Below are 22,176 nucleotides of genomic sequence, written 5' to 3' on the forward strand. Positions count from 1 at the left end.
ATCTTAAAATTCGAATAGAATGTGAAAAAAGGCAGATATAAAGAACGTAAAATGCAATTCTTCTCTGTATAATACGTGTATACAAGAATAGGGCACATCAACAATAAATGATAGTGTAACACGCCATTGTCCCTTTATTGGGACGCATAAAATATATCGATATTGCACTTACTTGAAAAAATCTGAAGTATACTTAATCTTACATGGACATCCGTATGTTCATAACAAACACGCCCAGACAACTAAATCACAGCTCATTGTCGTCCAGGAACTACCAGGAGACATACAGTGCTGCCAAGTGCGAGAACAAAAAATTGGCAAGTTTATAATTTTCCTGACGTGAAGTATTTAGAAAAAAGTTATTTATTTTACATTTACAGGCATTATAGCAGTTAGTTGAACCTGCAGGTGCAACAATAAAGGCTAAAAGCTCCATTGCTTACATAGCAATAAGTAAAATATACGCATCCCAAAAAAGGGACAATGGCCAGTAATGGGTTAATCTAGCTTCTAAGATAAGTCGTAGGGTCAGTATTGCCTCACGAGTTCCAATATTTTTACGGAATCCAAACTGATCTTCCCTGAGGTTGGCTTCTACCAGTTTTTCCATACGTTCTGAAAATTAAGCGGTGTTTGTTTTCAGGCACTCCGTAATCAGTTACTTATCTTTCCAAACCTGGCAATTATCATACAAAACTCAGATGCTCTTCTCACCACATAGCAGAGATGCTGAGTCATGATAGGCACAATAAAAAGATTCACACAATCATAGCTTTCGGCCATTAAGGCCTTTGTCAGCAGTAGACACACATAAACACACGCACACACACACACACACACACACACACACACACACACACACACGCACACTCATGCAAGCGCAACTTGCACACATGTCTGCAGTCTCAGAGAGCTGAAACTACATTCTACTCAACTCTCTGAGACTGCATACATGTGTCCAAGTTGCGCTTGCATGAGTGTGTGTGTGTGTGTGTGTGTGTGTGTGTGTGTGTGTGTGTGTGCGTGTGTTTATGTGTGTCTACTGCTGACAAAGGCCTTAATGGCCGAAAGCTATGATTGTGTGAATCTTTCTATTGTGCCTATCATGACTCAGCATCTCTGCTATATGGTGAGAAGAGCATCTGAGTTTTGTATGATAATTGCCAGGTTTGGAAAGATAAGTAACTGATTACAGAGTGCCTGAAAACAAACACCGCTTAATTTTCAGAACATATGGAAAAACTGGTAGAAGCCAACCTCAGGGAAGATCAGTTTGGATTCCGTAAAAATATTGGAACTCGTGAGGCAATACTGACCCTACGACTTATCATAGAAGCTAGATTAACCCATTACTGGCCATTGTCCCTTTTTTGGGATGAGTATATTTTACTTATTTCTATGTAAGCAATGGAGCTTTTAGTCTTTATTGTTGCACCTGCAGGTTCAACTAACTGCTATAATGCCTGTAAATGTAAAATAAATAACTTTTTTCTAATTGCTTCACGTCAGGAAAATTATAAACTTGCCAATTTTTTGTTCTCACTCTTGGCAGCACTGTATGAGACACATGTCTGCAGTCTCAGAGAGCTGAGTAGAATGTAGTTTCAGCTCTCTGAGACTGCAGACATGTGTGCAAGTTGTGCTTGCATGAGTGACTGTGTGTGCGTGTGTGTATGTGTGTCTACTGTTGATAAAGGCCTTAATGGCCGAAAGCTATGATTGTGTGAATCTTTTTATTGTGCCTATCGCAACTCAGCGTCTCCGCTATATGGTGAGTAGCAACTTTCCTTCTCTCGTATTGTTACATTCCATCCTGGATTTTCCGTTGTCAGATGCTTGTCTCTTTATTATACCATCTTTAAACTAGCATATGGAATATATTAAGAAATTCAGGTAAATTCCTCTAGTTTTCTACTTTGAGGGAACCTCAGGACTAATGGTAACCAACTTATGTAGAAACTGTCTGGATGCACTTCTTTCCACAGAAAGTTGATCTCCACAAAATCATTTAATTATCGACAGCAACTGTGTCTCTATTTATGTATCCTCATTTTTTCTCAGGTGCAGGTCATCATTTTCCTCTAGGTCCACCTATCCTTTCAAAAACACCATACATGTACAGATTAGGGTACAATATCCTATTAATATCACCTACCACTCTACCTTCTCCTTTTATACATACACTGTATATCAAAGTAACCTACTCCTAACACGGCCCATATTCATTCCTGGTTTTTCATTTGTCTTCTGTGTTATATGTATCTTATTCCACTGTGCATACTCATGACTGTAACTCTGATTGTCCACATACTGTTGGTTACAACAAATGCCCTCTACTTATATGGTGCAACAATCATACCTGTATGTTAGCCCATCACACTTACACTTCATAGCAAAGGTTATGTGCTTCTCAATTGCCCCCATCAAAAATGATGGAGATAATATCCAAGTCCACATCAGAAAAAGAAATAAGTCATCTTGGTTCTGCAATATATTTTCTGGCTAAATTGCTTTAACTTCTATTGCTTGCCACATATTAATGTAAAACTATGTTAGTTGTAAGGGATGTTTCTTATGACATATACCTTTTGAGCATATCAGTTATGTAGTAGACCCTTTGTGGACCACGTGAAGCTTCTACAGTTTCCTGTGGTTGTTCCATTTTCTTGCTGATGGCTTTCTTTCTTTCATCTGTACACTTTGCACCTGTCTTTTTGGCTCTTGTCTCTGGCTGGACTTCACACTTGTCTATTATGCTTCTGTAGATGTTACGGTCTGCAATGTCCTGAACGGTGAGTTAGGCATCAGTAAGGTCTCTTCATACTTGTTCAGCTCATGTCATACCTTTAAGGTTTTCAGTGGCTATGAGTATCTGGCATGTGAGTCTATACCCAAGGAGTCTGCGTATGTGTCCATAGAATTTAAAGCGTCTTTTTCTGATGTCAGCACCAATATTTGAAATTTCCTCTGTAGTTTTGTTGGTTTGCAGTCTATATCCAGCTTCAATTTTTCGTGGTCCAAGGATTTTCCTACTGATTTTTCGTTCTTCTTTTTGTAGATTTTGTAGTAGCATCTTGTTATGAAGTGACAAGGTTTCTGCTGTGTATAGCACGTCAGGTTTAATGACAGTGCTGTAGTGCCTGATTTTACCATGCATGGACATGCACTTTTTGTTGTAAAGTTGGTATGTTTGACCATAGGCTCTCTTTAGTTTCTGTCCTCCAGTTTCTTGATATTTTTTTATAGTCCAGTGGATTCTAAAATTTCTGCCAGGTATTTAAAATGTGGAACTCTGTTTATCTGTCCATATTTTGTGGTGAGATTCTGTATGTTTAAGAGTGTACACATATATTCCGTTTTCTCAAAAGAAATTCGCAAGTCATCTTCTTGGCGCATTCCCTGAGTATTTCTATTTGATCTACTGCATTTTGTTCATTGTCTGTCAAAATTTCAAGGTCATCGGCAAAGGCTACGCAGGTGACTTCAGTTTTCCTTCCAATCTTCACTGGTTTCCATAGGCCACATTTTCTAAGCTCACTCTCCCTTATGACCTTGGCCAAAATGATATTGAACAGATTTGGATATAGTCATTCTTCTTGTTTTACTCCAGTTCTGATCTCAAAACATTCCGAGATTTCCCCCATGAATTTTACTGTAGAGGTTATGTTGGAAAGTGTCTGTTCAATGAGTTTACGTGTTTTCTGGTCAAGTCCGAGTTCTATTAGAGTGTTGACAAGTGATTTATGGATGACTGAGTCGTACGCCTTCTTGAAGTCAATGAATGTACATATAGTGGGCTTGTATCTAATAGCTCTGTATTTAAACATTGTTTATAGATTAAAAATTTGTTCAGGGCTGGAACGTCCACGCCATAAACCTGCTTGATACTCCCCAATCTTGTGTTCCATTTGTTCCTGTGTTCTCTGCAACAGGCATGAAGAGAAGATCTTGTAAGTGACTGGTAGTAGTGAAATGCCTCGGTAATTGTTGACATCCATTCTGTCACCTTTTTTGTGCAGCGCGTGGATAAGTGCACACTTCCAATCATCAGATAATTCTTCTATTGTCTAAATTTCTTTGATAATTGCCGTGAGCTCCTCATGTGATTTAGGGCCTAAAGTTTTCAATAGTTCTGTTACTATGTTATCTTCACCAGCCGCTTTATTGTTTTTGAGATGGTGGATTTGATTCAGGGTTTCTTCTTTTGAGGATGGCATTGAGTCTTATGGTTGGTGTGTGCAGGTTCAATAGTGGAAATCTTTCTGTGGGTTTTGGACAATTTAGTAAACGGGTGAAGTAAACTGTGAGTTTTTTTGCAGTCTTCTTCATTATTAAGTGCTAATTTTCCATTTTGTTTTTTAAAACAGAGATTTTGTGGTGTTTATCCTTGTATCCTTTTTGCTAATGTTTAGTAGAAATCTCTTATATGGTAATTCCGAAAGTAACTCTCCAGTTGTTCTAGTTGTTCGTTTAGGTATCATCTCTTGGGTTGTCTGATGGTTCTGGCTGTTTCTCTCCGTACTCTGAAGAAATTTTGTTGTTTTCCCGGTGTTTTCTTGCTGCTGTATTTCTGGAAGGCCAATTTTAGTGCTTTAAGGGCGTTTTTGCAGTTGTTGTTCCACCATGCATGGTTTTCTTTATGTATAATCTCGTGTTTGTTTCTTCTTTCTCCCATTCATTCTTTTCATCCTCTGTGTTTGTTTTGCAGAGACTGTTTATGTCGAATCTCTGCAGGTGCGATTTCTTGGGACTGTACTTTCATGGAGTGAATTTTACTTTGATTCATGTAAGGTAGTGGTCAGAGTCTATTTCTCCCCAGTTGTGCATTTAAGTCACCAAGAAGTAAGATGGTATTCTTCTTGAGGATCTCCTCCATAGTCTCCTCCAGTTGGTTCCGAAATTCTCCACTTCGGTAGTGTTTTTCTTGTTGTCTACGTCAGTTGGGGTGTGAGCATTGACAAGTGTATAATTTCTGTTGGTGCACTGTATACGAGCCGTCATAAGTCTGTTGTTGATGGGAGTGACTTCCTTGATTGAGTTTATGATCTTCTTGTGTGCAAGTATCACCATTCCCAGCAATGGAGCAACTTAGCAATTTGTCTCTCAGTTTTGCTCTTGAATATGTGGTACTTACCATAGTTTGTGGTATCATCATCAGTATATTGTGTTTCCTGACATGCTAGTAATAGGATTGTTTGTCTGATGAGTTCTGTAGTGAGACGGAGTAGCTTTCCAAGTTGTATTAGTGTATTGATATTTAGTGTGCCAAAGAATGTTGGTATTTTACTGGATATTTTGCCAGAGAACTCCGACTTTCTCTGAGTTCGTGGTTATTCGGGTCCCCCAGAATCTGAATGCCCAGTTGCCATCTGCCGCTGGGTGGATTGGTTACCTCCTCAGGTAATGTTGTTGCTGCTCTCATGAACCATAGTGCTTCTTATTACATTTTGTCCAGCTATTCTTATTTCCTGGAGCAGCTGCTACAACCACACCATCTATCTATATTATAGAGATCTTTTCCTTTTTCCATTCTTCGGGTGCATTAAGAAAACAGCCTTCAGATGTGGAATCCCTATAATTTCATATGGAATTTCATAATGATGAAAACACTTGCTTATTTCTTTCTTTAAATGTGAACTATGATGAAAGACTTTCACTAGCACTATATCACTGTGTTTAAAATTAGGTCAAAGTAACATGTACTTTCATTTATATAACCAAAATGATGTAAGATAGAACAATAGAAAATACAGAATGGAATTTAACAATATTATGAAGGTGGAGATGCCGAGTTGCAGAAAGGCACAACAAAAAGACTGTCAGAAAGTTAGCTTTTGTAGCCTTTTTCAAAAATAGACAAAAAATACACACACACTCACACACACACACACACACACACAAACACGCAAATGCAATTCACACATACGTGATCACGTTTTCTAACAGCTGGAATCAGACTGCGAGCAACAACACATTATCGGAGAGGCAATCCGGAGATAGTAAGGAGGAGATTGGGTGCAGGAAGGAGTATGAATAGCAGGATAGGGTTGGGGGATGGTGAAGTGCTGCTGGGAGCATGCAGGGACGTGGTGGAGAGTAGGACAGCTAGGTGCATTCAGGAGGTTAGATGGAGCACAGGGGAGAAAGAGGGGAGGTAGCAGAACAGGATATAAGTGAAACGATTGGGTGCATTGGTGGAATAGAGAGCTGTGTAGTGCTGGAATGGTGGCAAAAGTGAAGTGGCTAGATGGGTAAGGACAATGACTACCAAAGGTTGAAGCCAGGAGGGTTATTGGAACATAGGATATACTGGAGGGACAGTTCTCACCTGCACAACTCAGAACCACTGATGTTGGTGTGAAGGATCCAGATGGCAAATGCTGTCAAGTGCACTTGACATAAGGTGGCCTACACACTAGGAAAAATTCCTTTTCTATAACCAGGTACCATTACGCAATGACCCAAATTCATCTTAACACTATTTCTTTCTTCCAAAAATAAACAAAGAGCTATGAAGATAGTGTAATTGCCTCAGGTAAGTAAATAAGACTACATAAATAAAATTATATAATCTTCAATGACATCATAAACTAAAATTGCGTCCAGCTCAGATATTGGTTTTCAAGATGACCACATAAGGCATGCACTATGGTGTCCTCAGCAAAAAACAGCCAAACCAGTTCTGAAATTTGGGCACTTGACACATCATAAATCTAGGATTATGATATTCCAGTTTGGAGTTTCCAGTGTTAAAACTAGGCTTCTGACTCTCAACGGAAAATACATTTCTTGCTATTTGGCAACAAGCATCTACACAAAGCAACATGATGAAAATTATGCAGTATACACTACTAATAAAATTTACTGGTTCAATGGATAATAAATTGCATATTTTTATATAGACACTTTAGAGAATAATGCTCCATTCAAATACATCTTTGTGTTCAAATACATCTTAAAATAGCAATAAAAACACCTTCAACAATATCATTACATATTAAGCATCTTTCAAAGCTGGGTTTCCAAGCATGGCATACTTTAATACAGTTCCACAGACAAGTAAATGTTTTCTTAAAATTTACTTTCTAAGTTTTAGTTAATTCATCCCACATTTTCTGTAGTTCACTCTCTGTTCATTTTGTTCCTACATTAAAATTAAGTGTATTTACAGATGACTCAATCCTTTCTTGTACTTTATTATCAGTTAAGCTGACTGCTATCTCCTCCAAACCAGTGAGTGTAGAGCCTGAAATAGGGCTACATCTGGATTTTTGTGTTCGTTCCAATGCTCTCACCCTTACCTGTTTGCCTGAAATTTGTTCATGCATTGTGTTAAATTTCTACCCAGTTAAATATTGTAATCATATGAAGTCCTTGTATACATTTTTAAATTCCTCATTAACTCACATTCAAACTAAATTGCACTGTTTCAATGTTTACTGTCTGTAACTGCAATATGTTAGTTCAATTTCTTCCTTTTCCTTAGGTGACCCAAGAGGTATGCTGTTTTACAGTGGTGTCTGTGGTTTTATTTTATTTTTTAAATTCTGTTTTACTATTCTCTAGCATCATATTTGTTGGTTTTATTTCATTTTTTCATTCTGTTTTAGTATTTTTTATTTTATAAAGCAAGTTGTTCACTAAATGCATTGAACGAGGGTGGGATCCCAATAGTTATTTTTTTTCATCACCACAGGCGTACAATGTGTACAACAACACACAGTTAATTAGTATCAACTTAATACATTTGTAGAAGACAAGCATATACAAAAACTCTTGTTGCAATACCACTTGAAATTTACCCCACAACACAAACACCAACAACAAAAACTTTGGAAACTAACCAACACAGATGATATACAGCTCACCAGAATTTGGCATATCTAATACTGACGGGAGGCTGGATCATTGTATAGAGTGCTGCATTGCCGAAACTGACTGTGCCGTAGACACTGCCTCTGCTGTAGATCAATGTGGCGCAGCTGTGATCCATGGCTGTTGTTATAAACAGGTTATGAGATTATTAGAATCCAAGCTGTCTCTAGTCGTAGTAGAAATCTCCCAACTTGTGACTAGTGAATTTCTTCTTCATAGTAAATGTAGTTGAAGCATTTAATAGTTGTTCATTGACCACACAAACCTCTTCAAACTTCTTGATTCAGAGCACTAGCAATTGACGTATTGTCTGCATTTTAATTTTTGGCGCCTGATCTTCTTTACTACTGACAACAGCTATAAACTCCTGCCAATCTGCATATTCAAAATTCACCAATTCACTTTAACATTTCAAATTTCTGTTTACAATTCACTGTTCATAAATTTTATTTACTCCCAGCCGTATTTATTCTGGATCCTGTCATGGACACGATTCATAATGTTCTGCTGGTTCTTTCGTATGTTATCAGGTGGTGAATTAGAGTCTGATTGGCCATGCATTACAAAGCTGTTACATTATTTGGAGCATTGCAAGAACATTGATAAGGACAAGATCCAAAATATTCCATGTTAATCAACATATTCCAATTGAGATTATTCATTTCACAAGTTTCAACATGTCCCTGTGATGTCATAGGCATTGCCACAGATGTTCTTTCTCTATGGTGTACTCCATATATCCAAGGCAGGACACGAAGACACAGAATAAACCAACCTGTCGGTACATACCATGAGTGTGGTATGATGTTTATTGTTTATAATGGATCACATTGATTTTTCGTTCTTTGTTCTTTTCTTTTTATACATGTACATAGCCAAACATTAATTAACAAGTTGCTTAGTGTCAGCAATGTTTTGATACAAAAAAGGAGAAGAGATATCCTCTTCAAATGATTAATTTCTGTATCTTCAGCTGTTTGTTTCTATAACTGATAGCTGGCAGATGTATGACTAGCTCTGTCATACCAGTATTGTCTAAAAATGTGTATTTCAACCATATATTAAAAAGTGTTATAAAAATTCTTAGGGAGCCACATTTATTTATATATATTTACATCAATCACACCCATCTGTTCATCATTGTGCATTGTGCCTATGCCAAGAATACTGCATCAGGAAGTTCAAAGCAGACAAGAGGAATTTGCATGAGCAGCGGAGGGGTTGTTCCTGTATCAGCATTGTCATAATCAGTTCTATGCACAATGGAACTAATGTGATGCTGTACGTAAGAAAACAACTGAATATTTATAGTTAAGGTATTGACATTGAAGGTCTGTTGATATTAGTGGCAGTTAAAATTTGCTCAGGATATGTGAATACATTTATAAATTACCTTCCAATTTCTTTCAATTATTCTTTCAGATATTTTTTCCCCCAATATTTCAAGCAGCAACTGTTAATCAGTTTCCATTATTTGCCTGCCCACATATGCCACTATTCAATGGCGACCATGACAGGACGGTACTGAGCAAAATATAAGCAGACCTTTCAATTGTTGTATTTATTACATATCCATGAAACTGGGAGGGGGGGGGGGGGGGACTGAAGGAACAAATTAAAATTAAATTCTGCCTACAAACTAGACACGCTGGGAATGCTGATTTCAGCAGTAAAGTTAGGAAGATGCTACACTGTATGCTTACATGGCCTCACTTGGCGCTGTCTCTCTAGCAGTAGGTAATCTTTTATCCTTCATATTAATATCCTTTATGGAAAGTGCACTTCCACAGAAAAGACAAAAATCTGTACAAAGTCATCATTAAAATGTAAGATAAGTCATTCAAATTCTATAAGACTGTGTCAGATAATAATCAGATTCACTAGTGAACACGCAGCTAAATCCACTTTAATTGAAAATTTCATTTTTGTAAAATTTTTTTTCCTAATTTTGTCAGACACTATTCACAATGGAGTCAAAGGAAATGGCCATTGTTGAAAATACTTTACAAAATGCAATATGCCAAGATGGCGGAAATCGGAGCTTGCCAGAAGTTGATGGTAACAAGCCAACTTGTGAACAGGCTGATGGCTACCAAAACAATAATGTTGGCGTCCAAGATGGCTAACAAAATAACAATGTTGGCATCCCACTATCAAAAAATGATGGCATTGGTAATATAAATAATAATGATGTCACTTTTATGACCCTTGATGAGACAATTTCTCAATTCTCACCGGGAAACATTTTTCCAAATAGTGAAATTGAAGTGTGTGACAGCCAGAATTCCTTTGAATATTTGTTCACGACATCATGAATGCAAGAACAGGAAATAGTTCGTGAAAGAAATGTAAATGCTAGGGACGAATACAATTCATCCAACTAAAAATACAACAGTTTGCAAAACAACAGGAATTTCAGGAAAATGTAGCACAACAGCTTAAGGAAAATATAGGACAACAATTTACACAGCAAAATCAGACATTTAATGATTTAAAGAATAGTATTAGTCAGTTCAGTGATGTGAGCAAAACTATACCCACTGAATTATCTGATAAACTATCCGCGAAGTTGACAGAGCTAGGTAAACAACTAAAACGAGATATAATTACAGACATATCCCGCAATATTAATATGTTAAAGGAAAAAGTATCATCTGTAGACAATAAACTGGAACAACTCAAATATGAGTTACAAAACCTTACTGAAGAATATTCTCAAATTCAGGACAGGCAATCCTAGATGGATGCGTTGGTAAAGAATGTGATGAATGCAGTCAGTGAGCTGCAAGACTTATGCAGTAACCTACCTACAGAAGCACAAAAGTTAAGTCTAAGAGTAGAGCAGTTAAGTTTAGAGTCAAAATTTGCCACAAAACAGAGAGATACGATATGTGCAGATGTAAAAGACTGAAAAAGCTGAAGCCTGGATGCTGTATAAGGGCAGCATCCTTGCTGGAAATGTAGTGTCAAGAGTGCAAAATTTATGTAGATACTGTAGAAAAAGCACTAAAAGAGAAAGAAAGTCAACTTCTACCTAAAATAGATTCAGGTTTAAAGGAAGAAGAGGAAAGGTTGCAAGGCAGTATTGCTAAACCTACAGGCATTCCAAAACAACATTTGACAGAAAACAAACCCATGCTTTTAGAGAGGTTAGATACTTTCACTGGTTACCCACAATACGCGGCTAGCCCATCAAAGGAAAAAAGTGAAGGTTGCAGAATGCAACAACACTTGCACCGTACCTGTCGAACAAGCACAATTCCCACGTGCTATGTCACAAGCAAACACAAACACACCTGTCACTAACAGCGCGGCGTGGTTGTCAACATTACTTGCTGATGAGGGATTACTTAGGCATCGACAATGCCTGGTATTTTCCTCTCAAGGGAAAAGAACAAACCGTGTGGTCTTTATCACAGCATTTCAAAATGTTTTACCTTGTACCTGGACCGAAGGCCAGAATATTAAATTTGTTGTTGGATACACTCAGCGTGACAGTCTGCTATGGGCTATGGACACGGTAGAACATTGCCGCTACAATGAACAGTTGGAGAGAGCATTTCAGGATAAATATTGGTCTGAGGCAGTACAAGAGAGGCTCAGATGTGAAGTATTAAACCCAGCAGGTATGGAAGCTTAAGGGGATATTTTGAAAAATATTTGAATAAAACCGGGTACTGGACAAACCCACTATCTTAAGCACAGGTGTGATCTTCTTGCCCACATTAGGGAAAAACTCATTACCATTCCAGAACAGGACACCAAATACTTTCTACCTTTACTGGACTCAATAGATTTGATATACGAACGCAGATCAGTACTACCCAAGCCTGTTAATATGCAGATAGTGCCACAGAGATATATGGACCAACAGGTGAATAACAGATTCGTAGTACAACACAGATGACAGCCTTACGCCACACAGACCTATGGTAACAGTAATGGTAATAAGAATGGTAATGGAGAAAGCCGTAAATTCAAGGGCAGATATAAAAGAAATGGGCAAAAATTTAACAGAAACTACTACAATGGGCAAGTAGCGTATGGCCAACCTGTGCAATATCTACAGCCACAAGCTACCAGCAATTATAATCAGCCGATTGCTTGGCAAAAACACAACAATACCAGACAGCCAAATAATCCACAGGCAGCAGAATTCGGCCAGTAAAAAAACACAAATATGCCAAATAACATGCAAAGTCAAAGAGAATTTCAATCATGAGCCTCACATGATACTCATTGGCGTAATCAAAGACCAAAAGTCCATATAGTAGACACTAAGACCGATGCCACCGTGACACCAGAAAACCGATCATGGTAGGCCCCCACTTCTGTGACCTGGGAGGAGAGTGGGGGCATGAGCTTTATCGACACTTGCTTTAACAGATATGATCAAGGGGGGTATACCCTCTAAGTTGTTTATCTGTACAATAATATTAGATTTATGATGCTGGAAAATCACATTCCAGAATTTATGTTGTTAGTTGATAAGGAACATTTTCTTTTTTCTTTTTCTTTTTTTTTATGTCAAATGTGTAAATGATAAGATGAGTGGATGTAACAATGAAGAATTTTATTTTCATGTGTCTAGAGATGACGATACTCTAAATACAACACTTCGTCTTGTGCGTGGCCCAGTTGTAAACAAATAATTCAACTAACTCACCATGACGTTAGTAGTAACAGAGTGATGTGGTGCATGTGCATTGGGGAGCAAGCTAGTCAACAGGCCACAAGCACATGCACGCCAGACAGACACAGCTGGGAGTGCTGGAGCACCCAAAACAAATACCCCCTATGAGCTACGGCCTGCACTAGAATTTCTAGAGCATACTACATAAACTGGGACATAGAAGATGAAGGGAGAGTCTATACTACAACTATGACTATCTACACAATACACACATACGAACATTAGCTAAGGGATTATATACAGGAAAAGGACCCTAAACTATGAGATATTTACTTAAGTTACACTACATATACATTATACCTATATATGTACAATACTTACATATTTAAGTATTGAAAGTACATGTACTAATTATATTTGATGGACCAGAAAAGTTTTGCTGCAGGTAAACAAACAAGTACAGTATAAGTGGGAAACTGAAAAAGAGGTCGCACCATGCCTCTACTACACTTTATCATTCAGATTTATAAGGTAAGTAGAGATGCACACATGACATTGAATAAGTTTTGCGATAGCATGACTGCACACTGAAGAGAATGAATACATGGTTGGATGTATGAAAAAGGTATTAGTAGCCATCGAGCCACTGTAAACTTAGCTATGAAGATTTAGTTTTAAGTTAGTATTAAGTTTTTTTCTTCCAGGGAACGATGCATCGGCACAGGTCAGTGCCACTAAATAAATGTAGTTATAAGTTTATGATATGTATGAATGTGATATTGTGAAAGTACGTGAAGAAGAAAACAGTTACAGTAAGTCATATGTCACAATGCTGAATTAAGGCTGAGCACTGCCAAATAAACAAAGGGTTGAAACCTAACTACTGTGTGTGTCAACTACCCATGAAAGCATCAAACACCTGATTTACATTGATATTCTTAAACACTTTTGTTACTTACCTACCCACCGTTTTATGCTCATTATACATGACATGTCATATTGATGATACAACTCTGTATACCTCAGCATATGAAATGGTCATTCTTTATACAATGAACTAACAAGTAAATATTAAACTGCACTTTTAAAAATTGAATAAGTATTCGATATGATTGGTATCATCAAATTTGAGTTCTGTTTAAACAACAAACTATTGTATTCTTGGGAACACAGTTAAGTCTAATAATGAGACTTAACTGAGTGCATAAATGACTTTCCTTGGGATTGCCTCAAGCCTGCAGTGTGTACATCCTTCCTGGAGAATGCTAGAGAGGCAAGGCCATGCATAGTTATCTGAGCAGTGCATAGTATTTATTGTAGCAACTATTGTTTACTTCTTTAATTCTTTGGAATTAATAAATATGCTCAGACAAGAAGTCATTGTAAATCGAAATGAAATGTGTGTCAATTTATGCCATAAAGTAATAAAGAATCAATTATTGTATGAATGTTATAAGAAGAATGTATAACCAAACAAGAGTAAAATGTGTACTCATATAATTGGAATCGAACAATGTAACAAGACTGTAATTTAACAAAACATACTAAAACAAAACGACAAGCACACTATAATGTATGTGAGCGATGATAATTGCATGTCAGCAAATTAATAGGGTAAGTGTATTTTGTAACTGTATTTGTATTTTGTTTTATGTATATAGTATGTGGAAAGGACACTGCTGAAACTTTATGTAATGCAATTGCATGAATGATACTCAAAAACAAGGTTCAAAAGCATACAAAACCTGGCCACAAAGTCTTAAGTGTGTGTGTGATGCACGTGGGTGTGTGTGTGATACACACAAGATGGCAAAACTTTGTGTAAGATGAATTTTCTTTGCTCGACTATGTCATGAGAGTGGCAAAGAACTTACCTTGTAGACGGATGTTGGATATACTACTGGTGTCCCCACTGAATAAGTGAGAGCGACAAAGTGAAATAAATTCCTCGGGCTGCTGATATAAAACCAGTTGTTACTGCATTGAAGATTTCATAAAGGATCACACCACTGAACACAAGCTTCATGAATTTGTGCTGTGAAAGCTACTGTAAAAGCACAACACGGACACTGTGGTTTTGTAATAAACATGTAAGTGTGAGCTGGGACAATAACAGACGTTGTGCTGCGCGCGCATGCTTCACAATTAAATTAAACAAAGTTAATTTGCCCAGTCAGGCAATCAATCGCATGCTTCACAAGCTAAACGCTAGGCAGATGTTGACTGAGAACAATGGGAATATGCAGTTACACCAAGTACTTTGTTAGGAAAGAAAACTTACGTATGTATGTGTTAAAAGTAGCTGACATGCCCATATAAATTGATAACCACACAGGATAACACCAATGGCCAAAAATAAAGGCTATGCCCATACTGGCCAGGGTTATCAGCTCTTAAAAAAGGAAATAAACTCAGACACTGTGCACTTCTGTATGACATCATAGCACACTGGGGGACAATTAAAAAAATGAATTATATATTTTTTTCTTTCTGCGTTCTTTTCTTTTTATACAAGTACAAAGCCAAGCACAAATTAACGAGTTGCTTTGTGCCAGAGATAATATTTTGATACAAAAAGGGAGAAGAGATACGCTTGTCAACTGATTAATTTCTGTACCTTCACCTGTTTTTATATAATAAGTGGTAGCAGGAGGACATATGACTAGCTTCGTCATACCAGTAGTGTTTAAAAATCTGTATTCCAATCACATATTAAAAAGTGTCATAAAAGTTATTACAAAGGCCTAGTTTATTTATGCATATTTATATCAATCACACCCATCTGTTCATAATTTCCCGTGCGCCGAGAAACCTGCATCAGGAGGTTTGAACCAGACAAGAGGAATTTGCGCGGACAGCGGAGGGGCGATCCTGTATCAGTATTCTCATAATCTGCTCTATGCACAATGGAACTAATGTGACGCAGTAGGTAACCAAAAAATCTGAATACTGATCGTAAAGGTATTGACATTGAAGGTCCATTGATATTAGTATCAGTTAAAACTCACCCAGGATATTTGTACAGATTTATAAATTATCTTCAACTTTCTTTCAATTATTCTTTCCAATTACTTTTTTAATTATTCAACCAGCAATGATTAATCAGTTTTTAATATTTTGTCCCCCCAAACATATGCCACTATTCATGTTGTCCCAGCCTGCCGATATGCTGCATCTAACCATCTCATGATACATGTGCATAAATAAAACATGTATCCAGACAGTAGATTATCTACAACATTACAAAAATAAACTTGTTATAGTGGCGATCGTCATTTGTCAGTTCAAAAAATGTTTGTGTAACACATCTCTTCATGAATATAATAGAGGGAAACATTCCACGTGGGAAAAATAAATATGATGTGACTTACCAAAAGAAAGCGCTGGCAGGTCGATAGACACACAAACAAACACAAACATACACACAAAATTCAAGCTTTCGCAACCAACAGTTGCTTCGTCAGGAAAGAGGTAAGGAGAGTGAAAGACGAAAGGATGTGGGTTTTAAGGGAGAGGGTAAGGAGTCATTCCAATCCCGGGAGCGGAAAGACTCACCTTAGGGGGAAAAAAGGACGGGTATACACTCGCACACACACACACATATCCATCCACACATATACAGACACAAGCAGACATATTCAAAGGCAAAGAGTTTGGGCAGAGATGTCAGTCAAGGCGGAAGAGCAGAGGCAAAGATGTTGTTGAATGACAGGTGAGGTATGAGTGGCGACAACTTGAAATTAGCGGAGATTGAGGCCTGGTGGATAACCTGAAGAGAGGATATATTGAAGGATACTTTCCGGGACTGGATCAGACTCTGAATGTGGCTCTCCAGCAGGGATATGACTTCCTCAAATCCTGCCCTGAAAAGAGATCCATCCTTCATGAAATCCTCCCCACTCCACCAAGAGTGTCTTTCCGCCGTCCAACTAACCTTCGTAACCTCTTAGTTCATCCCTATGAAATCCCCACACCACCTTCCCTACCCTCTGGCTCCTACCCTTGTAACCGCCCCCGGTGTAAAACCTGTCCCGTGCACCCTCCCACCACCACCTACTCCAGCCCTGTAAACCAGAAGGTGTACACGATCAAAGGCAGAGCCACGTGTGAAAGCACCCACATGATTTACCAACTGACATGCCTACACTATGAAGCCTTCTATGGAGGGAATGACCAGCAACAAACTGTCCATTCGCATGAACGGACACAGGCAGACAGTGTTTGTTGGTAATGAGGATCACCCTGCGGCTAAACATGCCTTGGTGCACGGCCAGCACATCTTGGCACAGTGTTACACTGTCCGGGTTATCTGGATACTTCCCACTAACACCAACCTATTCGAACTCCAGAGATGGGAACTTGCCCTTCAATATATCCTCTCTTCCCATTATCCACCAGGCCTCAATCTCCGCTAATTTCAAGTTGCCGCCACTCATACCTCACCTGTCATTCAACAACATCTTTGCCTCTGCACTTCCGCCTCGACTGACATCTCTGCCCAAACTCTTTGCCTTTGAATATGTCTGCTTGTGTCTGTACATGTGTGGATGGATATGTGTGTGTGTGCGAGTGTATACCCATCCTTTTTTCCCCCTAAGGTGAGTCTTTCCGCTCCCAGGATTGGAATGACTCCTTACCGTCTCCCTTAAAACCCACATCCTTTCGTCTTTCACTCTCCTTCTCTCTTTCCTGACGAAGCAACCGTTGGTTGCGAAAGCTTGAATTTTGTGTGTATGTTTGTGTTTGTTTGTGTGTCTATCGACCTGCCAGCGCTTTCTTTTGGTAAGTCACATCATCTTTGTTTTTAGATACATCTCTTCATGAAATTGATATGTTACCCTATGGAGGCAACTATATTAGACTGAAAATGAACCCCAGGCAGTTGCCGCGCTGTCTCTCCTTACACATAACAAAAAAATAACAACAAGAACCAGCCCTTGTGGAAGGTGACATTAAATTTGACACAATAGTCCATTAAACAAAATATAGTCAAATTAGAATTACCTGTGACTGTGATAGTGGTAGGAGTATTTTGTGATATTACAGAGAGACTACAAACAGGTATATTGGTGTTGAGGTGCATATGTCTGTCTGACAAACTGGCAGTCTTAAGATACATGTAGGTCAAGAAGCCACTATAAAAAGCTATACGGATATCAGGATATGTACACCTGTCAGACAGGCCTACAAATCTTATTAGCTATGAAAAATTTTGTAGTGACTTACTGACATACGTAGTTCATAATACTGTCAGTTTGTCATACAGGCATATTTGTCTTGAGACATAACCAGTGTAAAGAAAGACTTTAATTGGAATACATCAAATATATATTATTAATCAAACAGCTGCTCCTTTAAAAGTGACCTACATGTCAGTTTCTTGCAACTACTAGAGGGTATACCTACTTTGTGTATTGTGTATTGAACTGGGGACCTAGAAAAAACAGAGAGGCTTTGTCAGACCGTAGCCCTCAGTGATTCACATCCCCGCAACAGGCCACGGAGATCTACCCACCCCACCACTGCCCCACACCGAACCCAGAGTTATTGTGTGGTTGACCCCCCCTCCCCCCCCCCCCCTTCCCCCCTGGGAACATCTCATACGAGATGAGTGTAACCTCAAATGTTTGCTTGGTAGAGTAATTATTGTGTACACATACGTGGAGACAATCTTTGCACAGCAATCGCTGACATAGTGTAATTGAGGTGGAATACGGGGAACCAGGCCGCATTCGCCGAGGCGGCTGGAAAACCACCTTAAAAACCTTCCACAGGCAAGCCAGCACATCAGATCTCGTACACCTTCCCGCTCGGTGAGCAGCGCATTACACCACGTGGCTAGCCGGACAGGCATTCCTGCTTTACTTGGATAAGAAATTTATTTCTCAGATAGCAAAAAGAACCAAATACTGCCCAGACCACCTACAACTCAGTGTATCTGCAGGCTGTAGAAGGTCACCACAAGCATGTCTTCACAGCCCAGGAACTCCATCAATAGCACTACTCAAATTGTGATACAAGGACTGTAAAGCTTTCCGCAGCCATCACTGTTATATCTGTCAACTTCACCACTCAAATACCAGAAATCATAACTCTGATTACCTACCATCATGCCCTGGAATGAGGGCCTCCTACAAGAGATACTTACCACCTGTCCTAAAGTGGTGTTCCGTTGCCCACTTGACCTCCACAACATCCTAGTCCATCCCCATGCCACTCCCAAACCAAACCACTCGCCATAAAAATCATATCGTTGTGGAAGACCTAGGTGCAAAAGCGCAATCCACCCACAAAACATATCCTACTTCAGTACTGTCACAGATTTATCCTACCCCATCAAGGGCCACGACACCTGTGAAAGCAGCCATGTCATTTACCAACTCTGCTGCAAGCACTGCATAGGCTGTTTATATTGGTACGTCTACCAACCAACTGTCCACCAGGATGAGTGGCCACCGCCAAACTGTGGCCAAAAGAAAAGTAGACCACCCTGTGGCCTAACACACAGCTGAACACAACACACCTGATTTCAATGGCTACTTCACTATGCAAAGCATCTGGATCCTCCCCTCCACCACCAGCTTTTCTCAGCTGCACAGATGGAAGTTATCCTGACAATACCTTCTCCACTCCCGTAATTATCCCAGCCTCAGCCTATGGTAACATACTGTCCCCACACCTTCCACCCAACAGTTTCCACCCCCCCCCCCCCCCCCCTCTCCATCACCATTCTCATATCCCACCCTGTTTACTGGCAGCCCTCTGCCAACACATCCGCCTATCTTTCCCTGCTCCTCTGCTTTTTTGGACCTTTTTTCCCACCTCCCTGCCCAACAACCTCTTGACGCTGAGCCTGTTGACATTATAGTCCCTGCATACTCCATCAGACAGCATTCATCTCTCTTCTCACCTGTAAACCATCCCTTCCCCTACCCACCCCCTCCAGATTGCTGCTTTCATCCCACATGATGCTGCATTCTGGTCCGAGATTCTGGAGTTGGCAGTCATGTGTGCATGAGATGTGGTTGCTTGTGTATGTAAATGGTGTATGTCTCTCTTTTACTGATGAAGGCTGTGGCCGAAAGCTATATGTAAGTGTCTTTTTATGTAGTGTCTTATTGTGCCTGTCTGCAACTTGATGTGTCTTCTTTATCATGAGTAGCAATCTGTCTTTTCCTGCAATGTTGGAGTCATAATTTATGTAGCCAAAGGATTATCTAAGCCACTGGTTCAGATATTTACTCTCCTCATAATCAGAGAACCATCTTCAGTTCTAGGTGGTTGAAAAAAGAGAACAACAACAAAATCCTAGGAAAAGAGTTAGCCATCCACATAACTATTGACTGTATTTACTACAGGGAACAGAGTTCAATATAGAAGCTCAAATGACACATATCATTACTTCCCACATGGAACACTAAATAAAACTGAAGCACATTACATCATCATTATCTATGGGATAACACCTCCAACATATTCGACTTACAAATCATACAATACATGTCAGTTAAACTGAAGTGGTTACTAGTTTGAGACAGTATTGTATTATAAACAACAGTAACTTGATAGATATTTAATTAATTTTGTATCAAGTTATGAAGTACCTGTAACATCGATCAGTTAGAGGAGTGATGACAAGTCGTGGAGTATTACCCAGGTATTCAAATCCATATTCAACTTCCGTTGTAATCATAGAAACATATACAGTGCCATCACGCCAATAGTAACGAAGCTGACTAATCCAACTAAAATCCTGAAGAGAGGATATTTTCAATTTCTCCAGCTGTGCCACAGTATCTCGAGCTGTTAATAGAAACAAGAAAATATTTGTTATGAAGTAAGACTCTACAAATTCACTTCTTTTAATAATATACGGCAAAAATAAATTATACCATTTTTTACAAACTGAACAAACAAAATTATAGTAACTCTCCTACTAGAAGACTACCTCCTGAAAACATGCAGACTTCTACAGAACAATAAATGCACACAACTATTGTAACAGAGGTAATGCAAATACACAACAAAAATATTACAAATCAGCAGCCTATCAGAGGAGCATAATTAACACTGGTTAATACTATGCTACAGAAAAAGATATCAGAGAAAAAAAAATAGCTATGTATTCAATATTTAAACTAAAGGCATTTCTAATAAGGCACTGTTTCTATTTCGTAAAAGAATTTCTGAATACGTAACACAATAGTTATTTAAAATTAAATTGTAAGAATAGGTACGAAACTTAAATTTCCTTACTATTTGCTATTAATATGTATTATTACAACTTTTCTTTGACCTGTCCAATATCAATGTATGATAAAACTGGACAGCAATCAAATCAAGTAAGAGACAGGGCCGCCCACAAACACATGGGGCGGGGGCAAGCAGAACAAATTTTGGAGGCCCAGGCTTTGGGAGGGCCTGCGGAGAAAAAAATTATACCTCTATATGTATTTTTTGACTGTGCCGGCAATCATAAAAGCATGTACAACGTGTGTTGCTTTTGTTACTTTACAAATTTAAAATATCAGAAAATAAATCAACTTAAAATAATGGAAAACAAATCAATGCAACAAAAATATATTATACTTTGCAAATTTTTCTGGTGATAATGCCCCCTTGCACTGCTTGGCATTTCTTGACAGAATTAGCATTTTTGTGATGCTTACTACCATGCTCATCACTGCTGCGAAACTATGCAAGCTGACACTGGATGGTGTTGCAGTAGCTTTTACACTATACTTTGCTTGTTGTTTGACCTTGAGGTGTGGCCTTAATTTAATTTCATATCAATTTCATTGCTACAAATAAGTATCACGTGTAAATATGAAGACTGATTTAAGCACTTTCACAGAACCTTGTTACTTCATGACCAACAGAGGACGTTACAACACAACAAGAACAGACAACAGAGTAACAAACCAAACAAGACAACCACTTCAACTGGAAACCAATACACTGTCTGAGGCGGTATGTCCTGAGACGCATGCGATGTTAGACTGCTGGCTGAGCGCGAGGCAGGCACTTAAGTATGCTATTGGGGGTGCCGCTATTGGCCGCTGGGACCATGTGTTCCACGGTGGCGCCCACACACTAAAAGTGTGCCAGGAGACGCGTGCCGCCACACCTTATGGTGCAATGGTGCAGAGACCTCTATGGGTCTTCGACGTCCATGACGTCTGGTGCGGATTCAAATTCCTCAGCACGCGGTACCAGAGTTAGTGTGGAGTGACAGTCACAAAAAGCTCTTATGTTTGCCATATTTATTATTTGAGAATGATACCAAAAAGCCTGTTATGTTTAATTTAGCTAAGACAGATGAAAGATTTGAATACACAAAAACAATGTGGAAAAAGTTATACTCTATCCTTCCCAATCATGAGTATAGTTTGTTACCAAACTGTGGCCAGGAGTAAAGTAGACCACCCTGTGGCATAACATGCAGCTAAACACAACACACTTGATTTCAATGGCTGCTTCACTACACAAGCCATCTGGATTCTCCCCTCCACCACCAGCTATTATGAACTGCACAGATGGGAGTTATCCTGACAATACATTCTCCACTCCAGTAATTATCCAAGCCTCAAGCTACAGTAACACACTGTGTTGACCCCATCTTCCTGCCCCACACCTCTTGATGCTGCACCTGTTGACATTCTAGTCCC

At 38.9% G+C, this 22,176-nt stretch overlaps 1 protein-coding gene across 1 annotated transcript in view; it reads right to left on the minus strand.

Annotated features, from left to right (window-relative positions):
* The window catches only part of LOC124594696 (dynein axonemal heavy chain 3), a 1,186,267-nt gene that overhangs the window by 802,114 nt on the left and 361,977 nt on the right, over positions 1-22,176 (minus strand). The window contains exon 21 of the mRNA XM_047133063.1: positions 20,113-20,311. Coding sequence (XP_046989019.1) covers positions 20,113-20,311 — 199 coding nt within the window. The remainder of the gene's footprint in view (positions 1-20,112; positions 20,312-22,176) is intronic.

Source organism: Schistocerca americana, chromosome 2 (genome assembly GCF_021461395.2).
Source record: "Schistocerca americana isolate TAMUIC-IGC-003095 chromosome 2, iqSchAmer2.1, whole genome shotgun sequence".
Taxonomy (NCBI): domain Eukaryota; kingdom Metazoa; phylum Arthropoda; class Insecta; order Orthoptera; family Acrididae; genus Schistocerca; species Schistocerca americana.